The 21,582-nt window shown below is 40.7% G+C and overlaps 3 protein-coding genes across 3 annotated transcripts; 1 reads left to right on the top strand and 2 right to left on the bottom strand.

The window, feature by feature from the left end:
- Positions 1 to 14,967: 14,967 nt before the first annotated feature.
- LOC135436369 (keratin, type I cytoskeletal 10-like) lies at positions 14,968 to 16,069 on the top strand. The gene is made up of 2 exons (XM_064693948.1): positions 14,968 to 15,152; positions 15,222 to 16,069. Exons 1-2 carry the CDS (start codon positions 15,138 to 15,140, stop codon positions 16,014 to 16,016), a joined length of 810 nt encoding a protein of 269 aa, XP_064550018.1. The 5' UTR covers positions 14,968 to 15,137; the 3' UTR covers positions 16,017 to 16,069.
- A 1,074-nt stretch (positions 16,070 to 17,143) lies between these two features.
- On the bottom strand, positions 17,144 to 17,999 carry TwdlP (TweedleP). Its single transcript, XM_064693949.1, has one exon. The coding sequence runs from the start codon at positions 17,831 to 17,833 to the stop codon at positions 17,144 to 17,146; it is 690 nt and encodes a 229-aa protein (XP_064550019.1). The 5' UTR covers positions 17,834 to 17,999.
- A 1,186-nt stretch (positions 18,000 to 19,185) lies between these two features.
- LOC135436455 (pupal cuticle protein 36a-like) lies at positions 19,186 to 20,801 on the bottom strand. The gene is made up of 3 exons (XM_064694048.1): positions 20,562 to 20,801; positions 20,144 to 20,414; positions 19,186 to 20,074 (listed from the first exon to the last, which is right to left on the bottom strand). Exons 2-3 carry the CDS (start codon positions 20,156 to 20,158, stop codon positions 19,292 to 19,294), a joined length of 798 nt encoding a protein of 265 aa, XP_064550118.1. The 5' UTR covers positions 20,159 to 20,414; positions 20,562 to 20,801; the 3' UTR covers positions 19,186 to 19,291.
- Positions 20,802 to 21,582: the final 781 nt, after the last annotated feature.

The raw sequence follows: 21,582 nt of genomic DNA, 5'->3' as shown, positions 1-21,582 counted from the left end.
TCTTGTCCGAGTCCAGCATTTATAAGTTTCATTGTGTTTATATTAAAATATAAGCGAAATTTAATCAGTATTGGACTACTTTTGTTATTGTAGATAACTTGACCAAACCCGTCAGTTATTAGTTTAACTATGCTCATAATATATGAGCCATATCTTACCAAAATTTTGCTACTGAATCATTCAGCTCTATAAAAAGAATCAGGCTATAATCATAGTTCTTCAATACCGATAACAGGCAGGTTGTTAAGATTTGCTATGCATACATTTTAAAGCTTATTGCAGATATGAAATAAATTAGCTGCTATATACGCTTTCTGTTCCTCCAATTCGATACTACGCTTACATAATATATGGATGGAGTACTCTATAAAAATGCGTTGCAAGAGTACAAGGACAATGAACAAGCAGTTTGACAGCTCTGGCAGCACATAAAAATGCAATGCTCGTCCTGCAATTTAGATTGCGCCTCGTGGCTCAGCTAAAAGCCGCCGTGCGATGTTCCCTGATGTTGTTGTTGTTGTTGTTGTTATTGTTGCTGCAGCTAAAGATTCTTTCATTTTGTTTTAGCCTGTTGCTGTTCGCTGCTGCAGGCAGCAACTGCTGTGCGCGTGCGCTGGAATGCCACGGAAACTGTTGCAGTTGGCAGGACAAAAACATTGCCCCTAAAAGGGCCAACTTTATCCGTGTGTGGCTTATCCAAAAGGCAGCTGCCTTTATTAGCTGGCTGTGCGTGTGGGGTACATCCCCAGGGTACTGTTCGCCGTCGTCGTCGACGGCAACAGACTCGTCGCCATCGGACTCCACCCCATCCCCATCGATGAAATACGAAAACGTATCCTAACCTGGAAGCCTTGCATGGGCTTCGGTTTTTATTTTTTGTTTCAAAGCCTGGAATGCGTTGCTTTTGCTGGTGTTGGAGGCTCTTTTTTTGCTTTAGCACTAGACTCTGGCTTGCTTAACCTTGTTGCCCAGCTCGGCTGTCTTGACTTGGCGTCGCTCTGGCGGCTGCTGCTGCTGCTGTTGCTGCTGCTGGTGTGTAATTGCAATTTTCAAGGATAGGGATATGCTCGAAACAGATTTATATGGAGGGCCCAGTACGTGCTGAATTTATTAATGCTGTCCCAGCTACTATCTACGTTCGGAGGCTCGGTACAATTGCTGGCCACCAGCGGAGTAGGCGTGCTCTTAACAATGACACCCGCCTCGGGTTATATAAGGTGTGGTGTCTGTCATATCGAAGTCCGCATATCCACGATGAGACGGGAGTTTGCCCGGCATTTGAATTACGAGAGTTGAAATGAAAACAGACAGATTGACGCTACTATTGTTGTTCTAGTTGTTGTTGCTGTTTTAGTTTTGTGGCACAACGAGGTCCTGCCGTATCGATGAACGAATAGGAAGCTCGTAGCAGGTGTTGCCTCAGTTAGTGTCTGCGAATCTGAACAACGCTCACGTATTCGCATTAACGAACTTCGGTGCTTTAAGTGCAGTCGAAGAGCAAAGACCAATATAACCAGAAAGATCTCAGCCAAAATCCTGGAACGTGGTGCAACCATTGCCAAAGGTAGCCACTGGCACCACAGGGTTGAACTTTATTCGTGCTTGTGCAGTTGTTGAGCATAGTTTTACGGTGGGCAGAGGTAGCAGTAGCAGGGTAAGAGGAGTTGTGGTTCTTGTTACGTGGCAAGGGCGCATGGAAAGGAACAATAGTAATAATAATCATTTGTTATAAATTCATTTAGCAAAGTTGCTAATACAGTCAAAGATTTGAAGAATTACGTATGCCTAACAGGGTGAACTTCTATAACATACACTGATAATCATATTTGATTAGAAGAAAAACAACAGATTCCATCTTCGTTAACTGAAGATGCCATAAAAGTGATATAAAAAGATACCAAACCACATATAAAAGAAACTAACTCTTTACTTTTCATAATGTTTAATGTTTTCTACTTTAAATAGGGCCTTTCGAGCCAAACTACATGTTAAATTAAAAAAAAATATCTGCAAATTAAAGCTTCAATTAAATTGAAATTGTTGTATGATGAAATTTATAGACGTGAAAAACAATCATTAACCAAAATATCTCCTGTGAAATATCTTTCAATTACGCCATATTAAATTTCTTGAATTGCATTCCAGCCAAGCTGAACTTCAGTTAATTAATTTGCCTGCATGCACATATACATACATACTATATTTGTATGTTCAGTTGGATAAGCCAATAGTTGGCATTCAGGCACTTCATCGACGGCGCCATCACAAGAGCAACTGGGGAAAAAAAATCAGATTAAATTGGTTGGCAACTGCAGCATTGCGGGCACAATTTGCATATATTTAACACAAACCGATTATCGTGGACCACCACAGATTCAAATGAGGATGCTGCGCACAACAGAACAGGACAGAACAGCGTACAGTGATGATCTGCTAGGGCCACTTGCAGCACGATGCTGTCGTACTGTCGTGCTGTCGTGCTGTCGTGCCGCATGTGGCAGATTGAGTGACGTGCGCTCATTAATAAACGCAACGTTCTGGCAACAACAAAAGCCATTTCATGAAAAGGCCAAAGCCCAGAGCTGATGACGAACATGTGGTTATTTAGCCTGGCAGTGGATGCTCTTGGCAGTTTGTCCTTTTGCTCGTTTAATGTGGATTATTGGGTTGTAGTGCGAGGGATCCGCCTTTAAATCATTTTAAGCGTCATGTGATATTTTCATTTTTATAAAATTTTTTATTAATTTTCCTTTTTCTTTTGGCATTTAATTCACATTAATATACTATAAAATAATACCAATAAATTGCGATTGCCATACAGCTTGTGACTGTCAGTTCAAACAACATATTTAAATTTTACTTTTACAAATTTTCTGAAATTAATTTAATTACGGTCTCAAGTGCAGCTTAAGCATTAAATAACATGCCTGTGACATTTATTAACTATACCAGCAGTTGTGGCTTTTTAATGTGAACAATTTACAAAGACTTTCCAAGAATATAATATCCACACTCAGCATACAAAAGGCTTTGTATTTATTTATGAACACAGATAGTGCACTTCTGTGTGCGTATGTTTTTTTTGGCAAAGTTTGAGCTGTGCCAATTGTCTTACTCCTCATCAAACAGGAATCTGTGCAACTTGGCGTACATGACGTATACGTAATATTCTATTCAGCCCATACAAATGGCATCTTTGTCGTGGCCAGGAATAGTTGAGCTGCCGTTTTTCACTTTCAGCTCCAGCTCCTGCAACAACTTAAATGCAACCAGCATTAGTTTGTTATCAACGCTCGATTGCTGAAGAAAATTGAAAAATATTGTTCGGCGCTTCTCTTGAAGCGGATCGAGCTCTGCTGCTGCTGCTGCTCTATGGTGATGACTCCGTACCCCGCCGTTCGTTGCACGCAATGATGGATTGTACTCAGTGCGTCGTAAGTTCACACGCGGGCCTCAGCAAAGATGAAAGAAGTTTTGCAACTGGTGCCTACTCGGGGCAAAGACAATGCTTTGCTGTGTAAGCAGCAGCCGCTGTTCCCATTTTTCAACATCTAAACTTTTTGTTTGATTTTGGATGCCTCCAGTTGCAAACTCTTAACCCACTTCCGTGTCTTAAAGTACTCTTATATGGGTCACAATGTGCTGTGCGGGCTGCTTGCAGATAAACGCACTGCTTCCGTCCGCAACTCCATTTGCCGCGAAACTTGGGAAGCAGCAAAATAAATCATCTTGATCGAGTGAGCGCTGTCATCTAAAATATTAAAGCGAGCGAGACAAAGGGAAAATTAAATTAAATAAATGCAACGTATTTTTTATGTTGCAAAAACTATTCAGAGAATTACCTAAATAACATGGCTGATGAAATTTTACTTTATGAAATTATTATACTATATCGTTTCCGCGAAAAGAAATAGACACCCACGGTGACCAAGACACAGCCCAAAAAACCATCCAAAAACATTACAGCCATACAAAAGTACATTCCCTTAGGTTTCTGAGCATCGGACTAATAATAAAGAAATCGCCCATTCAAATTCGGCAGCAATTGCCCATTTGTATATATGTTTAGTTAAGGTGTTATTATTCTCACAAAGGCAAAAATAAAAAAAATCGAAATGGAAATGAAGGGAAGTAAACAATAATGAATAAGTTTTTTCTTTTGATTTGATATTTTTGGTTTATTACAATGGTCGGTTGAGTAGCAAATTTTGGTAAGCTTCAGTATACTGACAATATCGTTTAGGATTGGAGCCCCTAAGAAGAAGGAAATTTTTAACCAATTAAAGTAAGAACATATGTGTTTTGATTAATATAAAACACAAGTTTATTTTACTGGTGCAAGTAATGCGAGACAGTTTATAAGAAGGAGAATGCATATAAGCAACGAGTGCATTAATGAGCTTCATATTCATTCAATTTACTTAGTTGATTGATTGGGCTCCAACGGGGACAATGAATCGGCCATGTCCACTACGATCTGAGTGGACATGACATTTTTGATGTTTACGATTTCGTTTGTTATAGATTGGTTATAAGCAATTATATCCAATAATAATTAATAGATTGCGTGGTGGACAGGAGTAGGCCATTAGCAGCATTGTATATTCATGAAGTTGGCGCAAATTACACAACCATATTCAGTACCAAAAATGTAAGTAAATGATTCAAATGTATCCTGACATTAAATGGACGAACAAATGGTACTTTGTCGAAAATATAGAGAAGAATTCTGATTGGCTTCAGGCAGACTATAAGCTTTAAGTCGATTGAATGGTAAACAAACTAACTGCAATCAATCGTTTTCCACTAATTTCCCAAAGCTCTGGGTGCAATTATCAAATCGGTGAAACACGTATTCATCAAGTTATTATATAGAGCAAGGTTACTTCTGATCGGATGCTAATTGGAACTTTGTCCACCCAAACAAGAAGGCTGGAATCTTTTTTAACCCTAACTAACTTCCCTGTTCTCAGGATTTGGTCTTTGCGTTTATCAACAATCAGCCAATCAATTTATATATGAAGATAATGCACACGATTTGCAGTTGCTTGTACTTGTCGTTTAAGTAATCGCATTTCAGAAAAGTGGATTAAAATTTATTATGTTTGAGGGCCAAGTGGCACATGGCAAGAGAACAAAGAATTCATAACTTGTTGCACCTCCTCGGAAACATAATTCATTTGTCAACTAGCCGTTGCCGTCTGCACCTTCGCCTCCGCCTCCTCCTACCGTGCACTGGCACTGGCACTGGCACAGGCACAGGCACGCTAATATGGTCAATGCCAACTGTTGCCAGTCAGACACAGGGGCGGCTATTCAATTGCAGGATACCGGCTGCACGACTCTATAAATGTATCCGTTGCTCTCGCCTCGTTTCGTTGCCGTCGCTGCCATTAAAGTCAAGTGCATGTTGCGCTGGCACTGTTCCAAACGGCTGCGCATCGGCAGCGGAAACGGAAACGCGCAAAAAAAATGGCAATAGCTGAGGCGTCGCTGCCGCAGCGAAAACCCATACCCGCCCTTTGCAACGATCCAACGACTAAGTGGCAAAACATGAACAAAAACTTTGCTCGTTGTGCGGCCGACAAGTTGAAACTAATGACAATTTTGTTGTAATTAGTTGCGGCTTTTACAGCGCGGCGACGCGCTGCCAACAAATAAGTTGTCAGAGAACTTAAGTTGAGCAATTTTCATAGTTTTCGTCGCTGGCATTTGCGGCGAGCAATCTTTTTGCTTTGCTACAAATTTGCCGGAAATGAAATTCATTTGTTTTCCGTACCTCAAGATTGTTGGAGCTGTGGTTACAGGGGCCTCAGCGTAGGTGTGGGCGTGGCCGTGGCCATTGCTTGGCTACATTCCGCATGTGCCGTCGACTCGAAGGCATGTATCCTGCATTTGGGGCAGGGCCAGTTCGTGCCAGATATTTCATAGCTATGCCCAGCACCTGGCTTTTAATTATTTTTAATTGCATGCAGCTGCGCTTGACGTCCCACAAAACACATTCACCAACAACATTTTTAGCAGCTTCCGGTCAGGAAAATGTGCTACAATAGCCAGTTAAAGCTGGCCTTGTGTGCAGTTGACACCTTGTGCAAAATAATGTGATTCATAAATTCACTTTTATTTTGAAATGCGGTTGTGTCAAGGCTGGCAACTACCCTAATTGCTGTCATTTACATGACATCATGGATGAGAAAAAATACTCTGCATATAAAACTAACTTGGCTTTTTTTAGCCTAACGACTATACAACATATACTCATATATATTTTTAAGAACGTCTTTTTACGATATCACTAAACACGATAATATTCCATGTTAAATATTTTTAGAATTAATTTCAACATAAATAATAGGCAAACAAAATACGCAATATTTATCTTAAGTAATAAAACAATTTGGGAACAAAAACAAGGAGAACCAAAACTAAGAATGCTGTAATTGTTATTATTTCAACACTTCTTTTATTTGAATTATCATTAATATGAATTCGAATTGTTGTGCTCAAGTCTAAGACCTGCAAACTGTCAACTAGCGTCACGCATTAAAAGCCCTGGCAATATTCCGCACTTAACAGTCACATTGTAGGGTTTATTCCCCTGGCTCTTATCGTCGGTGTGTCTGAGTGGTTGTGAGAAGCATTTTGAAGCGCCTGCATGTAACGAAAGTGCGCAGCACTTACACACATTTTATGTGCGTAGTGATTCTTTATTTTATGCGCAATATTTTCCTCCAGGTGCGCACACAACTGACAGACTAGGCATAGCACGCCCACCTGGTGAGCCATCTTTGAGAGTTGCGATTGGGGGGGCGGAAGCAGAGCTCAATCAATCGCTCGGAGTGTGGCCCTGAGATATAAAATTGACGACTCGCACAGCAATGCTTGAAATTTTAATGGAAATTTGCATATGACCGCGTGTGCTGGACCCTGTCCGCGCATTGCGTGCACATATACACGCACACACAGACGTACACACACGCACACACACTTTCCACACACATTTGCATATCATAAAAATTCATTTTGTAGTAATTTTGGTGTATTTTTTAAATTGAGCAACCGCAAAGTTCTGCTCTGCATTATAAACAGAACATAGAGAGCTACCTCGTCGCCTAGAGAATGCTTTAAGGAATGCTTTGATTCGATTCACCAGTTTGCCTGTTTGTCTCTCAATCTGCTGTCCATGTCTGCACATAAACTACGCCCCCTTGTACTTGCCATTTCTCTGCACATTGCTTGCTTGTCATGCTCCAGCTCAGCTCGGCCCGGCCCGGCACGCACATAAAATATATCAATGTGTGTCCAGCTCGAGTCTGGACAAGTGGAGTTTGCGGCAACTCGAGATGAGTACAAGCCCCAAGCAGTGCAACCGACTTTCAGTTCTGATTTAGTGGCATTTATGACAGGCACCGCTCTAAAGAGCCATCGCTTGAGTTTTTCTTGTGGATTGACTTAAATTTCATCAGTACATGGGGCGTATGCGCAATGCTTGCTTGAAATTTTGAGATAATTGAAACAGTTGCAAAACTTAATGATGCTCTTTATTTTTTTTGTTTTCCCTTGTTGTATATTCTTTAATGGCATTTCAGACACAGCAACAAAATTGCAGACACAGACACAGATACGAACGGTTACAGAGGCAGACAATTTGGTGTCATTGTTCGGTCATTAGCTTTATTTTTATGTGGCAGAACGCATGCTGAAATATTGTTTATTTACTCAATTAGCGCTAATTGCTTGGATCAATAAATTTTTATTTACCTTGCGCTTAAAGGCACAATCCCAAAGTGCCTAACGACTAGCAGGTTGAGCAATCGAAGTGCGAATTTCGTGTAGAGAATTCCTTAGACAGGCATTTTCGTTGTCGGAAAGTAAGTCGCAATAAGTCTCAGCTGCCATTAATAAAGTCATTACCGTCTGTCAATCTGGCGCTTTCACTTATCAAATACTTGAAGCTACATCAAATTCAAATGACACAAATACGAGCGCAATCACAGCTGCAATATTCACGGCGAGCAATAAATTTTGAGGCTTTATCTTTCAGTCTGACAAGCGGATGTTTCATTACGGGACGCGCGCGTTTCGGCGCCCATAAGCAGGCAACGCATTTTTAAACTTCTTATTAAACCTGCCAGCGTCACGTACAGCCAGAGAGAGGGGTCAAGTGCGGGAGTGGGGGTGGGGGTGTGGGTGTTGGTGTTTGCCACGCTTTAAGTTTAAGTGGCTACTTTACAAAATAGCGTCGCATAAAATAAATTTCTTTTATGTACTTGCAAATTGCCAGCCAAAGTTTTCATATAAATAAATAGAAAAGCGCTTCAACGACCAGAGAAAATACACAAAATAATAAAATACAAAAATGAAAAAAAAAAAAACCAAAAAAAAAACAGCCAAAAACAAAATACAGAATGGCATTGTGGCTACTTGTAACAAGTGTCAATGCTGCTGCGCCCACTATAAACATAAAAATCTTCTTGCTACAAAAGGAAAATTTCTTTAAAAAACTTTTCCGAGGCGTGGCAAACGCGTTAGGCGTGCTTATTGTACTCAATGCTGCCGTTGTTGTTGTTGTTGTTCTTTTTGTACGTATGTGTGTGGGTGTGTGTGTGTGTGTGTTAGGGAAAGCTTAACGCCAATTGAATGCCAAGTTAAGTGGCAATGTGTGCGAAGGCGTTTTGCTTTTGCAATTTGCAATAACCAAAGCAAGGCCATAAAAATATAGTTGCCAAGCCGCCGCCCGGCACAAGGGAGAGCGAGAAGGCAACACAATGAGTTTTTGATTACTTTGGAATTTCTTATTTGCCTTTCAGGCAGTCCCCAAAAAAATCGCGCCCTCTAACTGTGCCAATATTGATAAGCGTTCGCTGAAGCAACACCTATTCATACATCCACACAAACATACGCATACACATACACATACACACACACATACCTTCTGAAGTGGGCTGAGCTCTGGTTTTCTTTTCCTAACAATCTCACAATGGTAGAGCATGGGGTTTTGTGCTTGCTACATTAGCCAAAAATTGGCTGAAAACCGCAAAACCTGCCACTTAAAGGCTGTAAAACTTTTAACCTTGGCGAAGAGCAACATTTAGACTACATTATATACTTTACTAAAAATAACCAAATGCGAACTTTCATCGTTTACATAGCTTCCTCAATATCTCGATCACTTAGACAGCTATTTTCTGCCCGAGGCAGCTTTAAAATATTTGAAAGTTTTAAAGTTGAAAGTAACTAAAAATTATGACCAACGGCAGCTATAGAAATAAAGGCTTGATGATAACAAATCGTTACATGATATTCATGTTTTTAGGTATATATATTTCTTAACTTTTATTTTAAGTGTAAATACAATCAACAATATATATACTTGTGTTATTTAAGTGATTCGAGTTAAAGAGAGAACAATAGACACTTTTCTGACTGAACATGTTAAATTATTAACAATTACTTAAGTGAACATAATTTTGATAATTTATATATTTAACCGTTTGGGCTAAGTGAATATAATTTAGATTTCTCTTTAATATAAGTTGAGCATTCAAATTAAGAGTGTTGTTTCATTCGGAAGTAGTTGTTGTGTCAATTAAAGCGTCATCATTCTGCAGCAGTTTCTCCTTCCTGCTTTCTGTCGATTTGACCTCCACTTAAACTGAAATGTGTTGTCAGCATGTGGCGCCTGCCTAATGTCAGCGCTGTCGCGGCGAGGTGTTTACGGACATAGACAAGGAAGGCGCGCTAAATTGAAAAATATTTTGCGTAATAAATTTGAAACGTGACGCACGCTAAAATACGCTGAAGCCAACTGTGACCCTGGGCGAAGCTTATTGATAGAGCAAGAAGTATCCAACCATACATGCCATGCCTGCCATGCCTTCCATGCCTGCTCTCGCAATATACTTTGGCTGCATAGATAACTGTCAGCGTGTTGGGGGTGCGGGCAACATCCACTGACAGCTCTGTCACCTGCTCACGTACGCACAAAACCAAAAATGACAAAAAAAAAGAGAAGAAAAAAATCGAAAAAGTATTTGGCATTTGCTACTTTAACGGCCTGGGTCATCAAAGTATGACAACCTTTGCAAGCCATTTATGAATTTTCCAATAGTAAGCCTGGTTAAGCCACGATTTCCATTTATTTGCCACTGACCAGGCTCATAAATTATCCAGGCTTAGAAGCCGTGCGGTTGGTCCGAGATAAGCACGTGCAACGTTTTGCTGATTGATTAAACCTCGCGAAGATCAATATTGCAGCATCAACTAGAAAAGTGTTTGGAGCGTTTCAGGAATTGTTATTACATCGTTTGCTAGTTTTTCCATTTTGGCTCACCTAAAATCGGCTGCTCATCAAATGGCTAGCAGGGGATGCTGATGCCAAGCAGCGAGACAAACGGACAGACAGACAAACGGCACACGTGCCAAAGTCACTTTTGATATAACTACATGATGGCAGCACTTAATATGCCCCGCAGTTGGCTTCGGGTTTGGGTTCATGTCCGTCTGCTCGCCCACAGCTTGTAGACGTGACGAGTGCGGCCAAGGCGCGTTATGTCCTGGATGGGAATAAAGTCTGAACTCATTGTCATGTACGGCGCATAAACAGCAACTGTGGGCGGTCCACATAGTCAACAACAGCATGGAGCAAAAATACTCAATACGACCGTTTGCCAGTCGCAGGCGAGCCCGCATCAAGCATACGCACCGTGTACTTTCACTCGCCGTATAGTTGTCTACCCAAAACATTAAACAAAGCACTTGCCAAGATCCTAGCATAAAATCCATATTACAGTCAACAGACAAACAATGAAAATTCACAGTGGGGGCAGTTGGTAATTGAGCTGACACAGCGTGAATTCGTTATGTAATTAGAATAATACCAGCCAAGTAAATAAAATGCAACAATAATATTTTAGACCAATGTGGGGCCATGCTTACACAATTTGACAATAAATTTAACTGGAAATATTTGAAAATTATATCATTTAATTTACCGCATTTAATTCAACTGCAACTGACATAAAAACAATTAAATTTGGACTGTTTGAGGTAGTTTAAAATTATGTTATAGCCATTAAAGGGGTAACCAAAGGGTAAGCTGTAGAATCACAAAACATTTTCATTTATTTCTGTTGATATGCATGTGACAGTCAGGGTGAGATGTACCTGTAACCTTACGGGGATCAGCCGTGGGTACTACTAATAGTAAAGAAGAAACTGGGTATGTTAATTTGAATAGATTTTTTGCACCTCAAAGTCGTGAACTCTCGCCTTTTCCTGCTTGTTCTTACTGTTCACTTTCGAAAACTTTGACTCTTATGATGCAAAAGTGTGGACGATTGCTCCGTAGTTCGGTTAACGCATCGAATTCATTATAAATGCAAATCAGATTTGGCTACAACTTCAAGTTCAATCTGGCCATCAAATTCATAGCGGGTGTGCGCGCCTCGGAAAGGCCAACAAACCAGGTGATAGTCGAAGCCAAAAGTTGTCTTAGTTTGTTAACCCGTTTTCGGCCAGAGGCCAACGGCCAAATGCAGCAACCTTAGGCGACGCTCAGCTGGCAGATTAGTTATGCCATCTTGTTTCTATTTTTATTGTTACTGCGCTCGCTCTAGGTCTTTCATGACACATACGCACTGTGGGCCATATTTATGACAGCGTGCATATGTATGTAGGTGTGTGTATGTGAGAGAGAGTGGGTGCTTTATTTTCTAATTACAGCACATTCGCACAAGTACGCGAGTGTGTGTGTGTGTGTGTGTGTGTGTAATTAGTGTATGTATGTTTATATTAAAAGCCGTCGCGTTCGCTGCTTAATAAATTAAACGACAATTTGCACATGCAAAAGTTGCTCGGTGCCTGTCAATGTTGTTGTTGTTGTCATTATAGCCTTGTTGTTGTTGTCATTGTTGTTGTTGTTGTTGTCATTGTTGTTGGTGCTGCTTCTGCCAGTGCTCGTAAAGTGCTGTTTAGCTACTGTCCTTACTCGCAAACGAGTTTGAAAAAGCAGCCGCGTCGCTACAGGACGACGAGGACATTATGCGTGGGCATTATATGTAGGCATGTTTGCAATTAAAATAAAAAGCAGGGCACAAGTGTCAGTCGGGCCGCCTGTATATATACGCTGTGCACCCTGTACTATGTACTCAAATGTTCTTAGCTGTGACTAAGCCTAAGACGCGTCCTTATCCAGGCTACAAAAATAAGTTATTGCCTACTTGTGGGCGCTGCGACGCTCACAATAAGCTGCGAATTTATGTGCGCACTTTTGACGCTTTTTTGTGCTCTATCCCTATAACAGCAGGGTGCATCAGTTGAGTATCGATCCGTGCATAGGGCATGTCCTTTTCTTTTACCTTTTGCTCAATTTGTTGTGGTATTTTTACGCTGGATTTACTACCATTAAATGGTTCTTGGTACATGTCTTAATCTCATTTATTATGCGTATGTATTAGATAAATAATTTTACGTTTATTTGTCAACAAATCAGCAGCTGGTGTCGTCAATATTTGATTGCTTACACAAAACGCTTTGACCGTTATGGCAAATTGATAAATAAATTGGCCAGAGTCTAATAAATTGGCAATAATTTGCTTTGATATTTTTTTCGTTTAGGTGACGAGTTATTAAAATTGGATTTTTTTTAAGCTTAACTTCTCGTTTGTTAATTTTGGGTTTTTTTGCGGCTTGCAATAATTGACATAATTTATTTGCATGCCAAATTTGACAAATTTGCATTTCTTTAAGTCTACTGCCATAATGTTTAACACTTTGTGGCATGCGGAAATATTTGAGAAAAAAGTCCTTAACTGGCAGCACAAACATTTATGCTAATTCGAAGAAAGAACTAACCAAACACGTTAAACTGGCACTAACTGACGAGCACAGATTTCCAATTTTTTTAAAAAAAAAAAACTTGATAATTTCGAGAATTAACTAATGCTCTAATTTATAGCTTTATAATATTTCTTAACACCAAGGCAAATCAAAAGCTCCGCTCACGTTGACGCTGCAAAATATTGACTAAGGCAAAAAGGACACGAAATTATGATTATTTTTATGCATATTTTGCTTATAGAGTCAGGTCGTGGCTGTGCTCTCACTGTGTCGCAGATTTGAAAAGTGTTTTGTATAAATAAACAGAACTATTGACCCATCTGGCCCGTGGGGCGTTAACATAAAACTTTGTTCTCAGTCGGATGCCGGGCCTGGACGCACTTTGTTTATCTCTTATCAATTGTTGTTGTGCGTGCGGCGTGCTCTGCTGTTGACTGACTGTTTCTTTAATTTATTTTATATATTCTTTGGGTTTTTGTGTTTTGGTTTTTATGTTGCTGCTGCGTGCATCTTTATGAGCGTGTGGCGCCCGAGACCTTGAAATTGTAGCTAGTTTATTTTAATATGTTTACATTTGTTTCGTTTGCATATGACATTGCCACCAGCGATAGGCGGTGGCACCGCCAGCAGCCGAGACGCCGAAATGCCGAGCAGAGCAGCTGGCCGCACAACTTAGTGGTCTGGGTGGAGCCATAAACAAAACGAAGACAAATTATTTTTGGTTTTAGGCTGTGGCTTAGGCTCCGAATCTTGATTGACAACTTCTGAAGCTACGCCACATTCAGCTCGGACAACAACAAAAACAACCAGCATCAGTTAAGTCATGAATGGAAAGGGAAATTGATGAGATTCACAAGAGAATTTCAAGAATCAATTAATAGGGGCTTAAACTATCAGATGGTTTTATTAGAAAAATATTCGAGTAAATTCAAAGTTTGTTTCGATTGTAGTTATTATATGCAAAGCAGGCTGAGCTGCGATTACTCATAGTTAAACTTATCCATGATATGCATCTATGAGGCGCCATCGATTTGCAAAACTATTCAGTTATCTCAGTTGTGGATCTTTCGAATTTTAATGCTGAACAGACTTAATTATGCAAATTGATTCAATATCAAATATGTTGTTGGCATTTATTTATCTATAGCAGGGATCCAAGAGTCAAAAACAATAATTTTTATGATATCAATAAAGCATGATGAAAACGTGATAATCGCTGATCAGATTAAATGGTCGTCGCCTGGCGCCAGCTGATTACCGTAGCATAGCTCCAGGTGACGAACAGTAAAAACCTCAAGGTCGCAACGCTTGTTAAGTTTATGGCATCTATTTTGGCCAACTGTCTGACAGGCCAACAGCAAGCAACATTGAGGGCTAAACGGATGCGCAAAAAATGTCAAAAGATTTGAAAATTGATATCTATTTGCGGCTACGATTATTTTATAGATATTGAGGCCATTGTTTCGCTTAACACGCACATTCCTTCGAATGTAACTTGATAAATTTTTTGGTGTCCCTCGCCAAATAATACAGCAAAGATTTAAATTCATAGCAAACCAGACGCCATAATCGATTGGGTATTCCCAAACTAGAAATCTTTGCACCAAACAAACTCAAAATGTATACTTAACCCAACTGGGAATTTTAAATATCGCCTCGAACTTGTTTTGATGCGCCGCCAATCCAAAATCGGTATCAACATCGATCGGCATCTAACCAACATTTTTTTTTTTTGCATACAAATATGTATAAAGGAAATAATTTCTTTTATTAAAACCATGATCATATCACAAAATAGTGTAAACTCGTTTTGCTGATGAGCCTTTGCTGCGGCTTGGACTGGCCCTAGTCTCGCCTTCGGTTGGCTCTTGAGCAAGGGCTGCGACCCATTTGCATAATGCCAACAGCAATATTTGCAGGAATGGGCCGACATATCGGAGCTATGCTATGCGCTGCGATGTTGACATTGCTGGCATTGTTTTTATCGCTTTGGCTCGTCTTTCAGGGCTCGATATCAATTCAATAGACAAAAGCAGCAAAAGAAGTTACTGCTAAATGCTTCGTTTCGCAGCCGCAGCCGCCGCCGCCGCAGTAACAACAACAACTACACCGTATCAGCCATAACAGCAACAACAACAACAACAACAGCAGCAGCAGCAGCGACCACCGTGGCTCGATGTCTGCATGAACTTGAGCGCAGTCGAGTGACACAGTTTTGAGGGTTTCGTATAAATAGTAGATCCATTGGTGCTCCAAACGTCAGACACAACCGAACAGTCAAAGTTAAAGAATTCAAGATGCGTGCATTCATTGTAAGTAGCCAGGAGCCAACAGCAACCACCATCATTTAGAATTACCTCATCTATCTTTTTTGTGTGCAGGTTATGTGCTTAGTGGCAGTCGCCTGCGCCGATAAGCTGGGCTACAACTACCAGCCCGTTGGACACTCCAACCAAGGATTATCCTTCGCCCCTGGCAGCGGAAGCATCAGCGGCGGTAGCTCGCTGGGTGTACTTGGCGGCGGATCCGCTGGATTGGGTGGATTGGATGCCGGCGTTAGCGGCGGCAGCATTGGTGGTGGTTCCAGTCTCGGCGGTCTCGGTGGTCTCGGCAGCATCGGCAACGGCGGTCTGTCCGGCGGATCCATTGATGCTCCAGTCTCTTACAACGCCCCTGCCCCAGCTGCTGAATTGGAGAAGGAGTTCTTCACCTTCAGCGCCAACGAACAGGACTTCGATGAGCCCCAATCTTTGGACAAGGTTTCCAGCTCTCTGAACAAGGGTCTGCGTGTTATCTTCATCAAGGGACCCGAGAACCGTGGTCTGGAGAACGCTGCTCTCGCTTTGGCCAAGCAGGCTGCCCAGCAGGAGACCGCCATCTATGTCCTGAACAAGCAGGCCGATATCGGTGATCTGGCCAACAAACTGAACTCCATCCGCAGCAACACCAACAACAAGCCCGAGGTGCACTTCGTCAAGTACCGCACTCCCGAGGATGCTGCCAACGCTCAGCGTGCCATCCAATCACAGTACGATCAGCTGGGCGGTTCCAGCCACGCTACCAACGGTGGTGTTGCCCCCGTCCTGAACTTTGCTTCCCAGGGTCCAGTGCGTCAGGCCAGCGCTAAGTCGCCCGAAAATGCTTACTTGCCCACCTCGATCTTCCGTCGTGTCTAAATTTCTAGTTAGATTTAGAGCATATGATTGATATTGACACCGACCTTTGACTGATTACCTAGTTATTGTTGAATAATGCTTAATAAATTCGCTTACATGTTACCTCAAAAGTATTTGTTTTATTTAGGATGGTTCACTAACTGCATACCATTATACCATTTCACTAAAATGATAACCAAGGTTGCAACCTGAATTGAACTGAACCGAAAATGCAATAATTTTTTGTACTAAGAACCGATCCATTAACCAAAACAGATGCCCAAAAAGCAGCCCAAGAAATGACTGGACTGCACCATAATTAAAAAAAATCGTTGATTTTGACTTCAATCAAGTTTTCCGTTCATCGTTGAATATTGATATATGTACTTTGTATCCGTACTATGTACATACAAGAGGGTAAAAAAGAAACCATTTCCCGCCCTTAGAAATTTAGATCCACCTGTACCTGAACCAGATCTCAACTATTGTTTATATATAATGTGATTTTTTTCTCATATAACTTTTAACTGCGTTTTCTACCTGAGAAGAGGTAGATTTTGCGAAAAGTGAGAAGCCAAGTATATGGTAATCAAAAGAGTTGCATGCAATAATTTTCAACCAAGTTACAATTGTTGCTGGAAACTTTGCCTTCGTGTGCACATATAGAAAATTAGCTCTCAATGTGCGTTGATCACGAATCACTTAATGCACATATATGTCAAAATCAAACCAGAATAATTTTTAATGTTAAGATTTGTTATAAATTTGATAAGAAATATTGTATAAGAATTATCAATAGCCAAAAAAAAATTGTGAAAATAATTAAATTAGGAGTATGTATAGGGGCTTTTATAGAGGCAACAATAAAAAACCTGTCAAATGAATGGTCTACCAAAACAATCCATAAAGAAGAGATAATGATAAAGCCGCATATCCAAAATGGTGAAGTTGGAGGCAATTGAAAAGAATATCAGACTGCAACTTTCACCGTAACTTCTATAGATTTCTAAGAAAATAATATAAATATGTTAATAATAAAAATTTAGTTTTCTATTATTTCTGAATCATGTTCAAACTCTATTAATTTTATTTTATAAATTGATCAACATTTTAATTTAACTAATTATTTTTCAAACTCAACGAAACGCCTACTTATGGCGCAAGCGTCGCAGAATTGAGGATGGCAAGTAGTTGCTTTCGGGCTCCTGGATTTGTCCAGCGCTGACGGCGGGCGCAGCTGACCGGGATGCAAAGTTGAGAGCATTGGCCACGCCACCGTTGATGTTTTGGCTTGTGCCGCCCAGTGAGTCATATTGGCTCTGAATGGCCTTTTGTGCGTTGGCAGCATCCTCTGGAGTGCGATACTTCACGAAGTGCACCTCGGGCTTGGCGTTGGCATTCTGGCGCACGGCATTGAACTTGTTGGCCAGTTCGTTGAGGTCGGGTTGCCTGTGAAGCAAATAGATAGCCGTTTGCTGCTCGGCAGCTTGTTTGGCCAAGGCGAGAACAGCATTCTCGTAGCCACGATTCTCGGGCGCCTTGATGAAGATTACACGCACGCTCTTCTTGACCGCGGCAGCTATTTTGCGTGCTGCATCGGGATCCTCAAAGTCGGCCTCATTGGCATGGAAAGAGAAGAATTCCTTATGGATGCCGGCTTGTGGCGCTGCACTGTAGCTGACTGGCCCGCCCAGACCAGCGCTGGTGCCAATTGTGCCAATTGAGCCAGAGCTGCCAATGCCATCGGTAGCCACAGCCGTGCTGCCGGGCCTGTAGTTATAGCCCAAGCGACCGGCACTAGCTGCCGCCACTAAACACAATACAATCAAAGCGCGCATCTTGCCGTCCCCTACTGTTCTTTTAGAATGCTAGCCATGTCTATATAAACTTAGCTTTTATACCGCCAACGCTGCCAGCGACTATAATTAGACCAGTTGATCTAGTCGAATTGAACCGTCGCGCTCTCTAGCGCCATTTCTTGCTGTTTCTTGATCCGCTCGCCGTTTGCTGGCGGAAGAGGCTTACCACGACTACGACCACGACCACGACCACAATCACTGGCGACTGTCGACTGGTGATTCGTGATTGGTGATTGGCCGGCGGGTTTTTGGAATGTTGTTAATCTGTTAACATAATTTCGCTCTTAACACATTTAACACATTGTTTTGTGCAGCTTCAATCGAGCCGCCGATGTCGACGCAGTCGCGTCTGTTTCCGATTGGTGATTCGCGATCGTGATTCACCCATAATTGGCTTATAATTTATGCATAAGACTCAGACTAACGCAACCCTAAATGACAGACTTTTTCGTTATATTTCGTGTATACAGAACCGCATATTTGTTAATGATTTCAACAAAAAAGCGATCGTCAGCACAATAAAATTAATGATTAGATTTGTTTTTTTTTCTTTCTTGTTGTTTTTATAGCAAATCAGGTTTTGATCAAACATAAATCTTAAGAGCTCATCATTTTGTTTGTCTGTGTTGCACTTGAAATTCCTTTCTAATTGTACATGGCACACGGCAAGGTAACAATGAAAATCAGGTCAACTAACAGTTTATGACTACCGAACGACCTTCAGATCTATTAGGAGATTCATTTGTCACGAAACCTGTCAGCAAAACGGATCTAATTAAGCCTCATGAGTTTAAATATATATTTAATATATGATATTAAATATTTTCAGTGCTAAGAACTTGGAATTTTCCTTGAATATTTGCTTATGGTATTTCTTTTCCCTTTTTGTAAACATTAATAATGGTATATAATCACTATGCTGGGTGCAATTACCCCAATTATTTTCAGAACTGTATGCACTTGATAATAGAAATTTAATTTATTAAATATATTTAATGTATTAAATTATTGTCAGTGCTAAGAGCTTTATATGTATTGCTTTTCCCTTTTTTGGAAATATTAATAATGGGATATTATTACTATGGTGGGTGCAATCAATCAAATTATTTTAAGAACTCTATGCACTTGTTAATACCAATTTTATAAATACTCATACGATTTTTGCATGAAAAAAGGAAAGGTCACCAAATTCCAACAATTGTGTGACCAAACTTGGCGTCATATAATTTCGAATTAATCAAAATTAATCAAAAGACAGTTTGAAATTTCAAGACATGCAAACTGGAGCTTACTTTTCCACCCCCATTATAAAACGCTTTTCATGTTTCGTTATAAAATTACTATTTCTGGTTTATATGTGAGATTAGGCATTAGTCAACAATTGGTAACAATAAAGTTCACTACTTTCGTCATTGTGTACTTAAGCTAGAAAACAATTTAACGACGCAGACGACGGAAGACCGAAGTGGGCAGGTACGAGTTGTCAGGAGACTGGGCGGACACCTGACGCACTGGACCCTGGGAAGCAAAGTTCAAGGCGGGGGCAACACCACCATCGAGAGCCTTGGAAGAGCCGCCCAACTGATCGTACTGTCCTTGAATGGCGCGCTGAGCGTTGGCAGCATCCTCGGGAGTGCGGTACTTGACGAAGTGCACCTCGGGCTTGTTGTTGGTGTTGCTGCGGATGGAGTTCAGTTTGTTTGCCAGATCACCGATATCGGCCTGCTTGTTCAGGACATAGATGGCGGTCTCCTGCTGGGCAGCCTGCTTGGCCAAAGCGAGAGCAGCGTTCTCCAGACCACGGTTCTCGGGTCCCTTGATGAAGACAACACGCAGACCCTTGTTCAGGGAGCTGGAAACCTTGTCCAAAGATTGGGGCTCATCGAAGTCCTGTTCGTTGGCGGTGAAGGTGAAGAACTCCTTCTCCAATTCAGCAGCTGGGGCAGGGGCGTTGTAAGAGACTGGAGCATCAATAGATCCGCCGGACAGACCGCCGTTGCCGATGCTGCCGAGACCACCGAGACCGCCGAGGCCGGAACCACCACCAATGCTGCCGCCGCTGAGGCCGGAATCCAAACCGCCGCCAAGTCCACCCAGCGAGCTACCGCCGCTGATGCTTCCGCTGCCAGGGGCGAAGGATAATCCTTGGTTGGAGTGTCCAACGGGCTGGTAGTTGTAGCCCAGCTTATCGGCGCAGGCAACGGCCACCAAACACATAACCTTTAGTATAAAAAGAAGAGAGGGATGAGGTAATCCTTTTGTGGCCAGCTGCAGGTCCTTTGTACTCACAATAAAAGCACGCATCTTAGTGTAAACGGTTTATTTGGTTCTGCTACTTCGAGTTACGAATTGCTTCTGTCTTCTGCTTGGGCCAATCTTTATTATTTATACAAATCCATCTTCGAGGCTGATAAAATCAAAACTGCCGCCTTGGCGTCGCTTGCATAGAAATCGCTTTGATGCCACTGTGTTTTGCCGCCTACAAAGCTTTTGGCTCTACGATTTTATGGTCGATTTGGAATTTTTGTTGCGTTTCAGCGGGCTGCGACTGCGATTGCGTCTGATTGTTTTAGGTTATTCAAATTTTCGAGTTTTTATTCAATAATTTTTACAAGAATTAATATAAAATTATAAAATTAATATGTGGCGAGCACATTCAAAAAAGGTTTATATGCATATCGATGCTATAAAGATGGGTCATAATTACCTATTAAGAGTAAAAAATACATTTTTCCCAAATATTTCGGCAAGGCTACGAGCTTGTTTTATGTAGGACATCTATATTATTTAAAAGTTGGTCATCGGTATTTCTCTTAACCAAACATAATGATATTGATTTATTGGTATGACATCAGGCCAAATCTTTAGGAGTACATTTAAAGAGGTGTTTGGCCATATTCGATTCACATTAAAAAATTAAAATATTACGTAATAATTATATTTATATGTTAACAATTAATTTGCTGAGTATTTTAATAATACCTATCATCATTTTATTCAGTTTTCTATGTAAGTTTATCAAGATTCTTTCATAACTTTGATTTATAAACCACGATTGCCTTGCTTTGCCATAATCTTATGCTCTGACAAAGTTCCTTGAACAGGACAACCTTATGAATGACGTACTATGAGTTGTAATCCACCCATAAGTATTGCTGCACATATGACGACTATCAATTTGTCAAATTTGAAGTCAGCAACAAACAATTTATGCCAACAATATTATTTAGAATGCAATAAAATGCTCCAATTCTAAAGATAAATTTAGTACATATGACCTAATATAATATAAATAATTCGAAGGTTTCACAATATACCGTGGTCCGTATGAACTCAGATTTTTAATTTGCAAGATATACTCGTGTACATCCATATCAGACAAAAAGTTATAATATTCGAGCCCCGGCGGGCAGGAAAGTCGGTCAAAGTTTAATCTCCCATAGATGGCGGCTGAACTGTGAACGAGTATTACGGAGTCTGTTGCAGTCGGCACTTGTCTTATTATACCCAGGACTATTATATATTTAATTAATATTGGTTTTTAGCATCGGATAAAAAAGAACGCTATTGTGATAATCAATGTCTAGATGCTTCACATTTTTCTACTTTGATGCATCAATTTTTAAAAATATTTATATACGATTAAACCATTTTATCATTTTCAAACGTTATTTTCCAGTCCAATCAGTGAAGCTATCGGATTTACAAATATAGGTTTAGAAAGACAT

This window comes from Drosophila montana, unplaced genomic scaffold (assembly GCF_035044405.1).
Source record: "Drosophila montana isolate Dmon_TW-CO22-7 unplaced genomic scaffold, ASM3504440v1 contig_3733_1, whole genome shotgun sequence".
Classification (NCBI taxonomy): Eukaryota; Metazoa; Arthropoda; class Insecta; order Diptera; family Drosophilidae; genus Drosophila; species Drosophila montana.
Note: the sequence above shows the minus strand (reverse complement) of the source record. Positions and strands in the feature narration are given on the sequence as shown.

Coding starts and splice junctions, on each gene's coding strand:
- TwdlP (XM_064693949.1), bottom strand. CDS start 17,833: ATGCGCGCTTTGATTGTATTGTGTTTAGTGGCGGCAGCTAGTGCCGGT.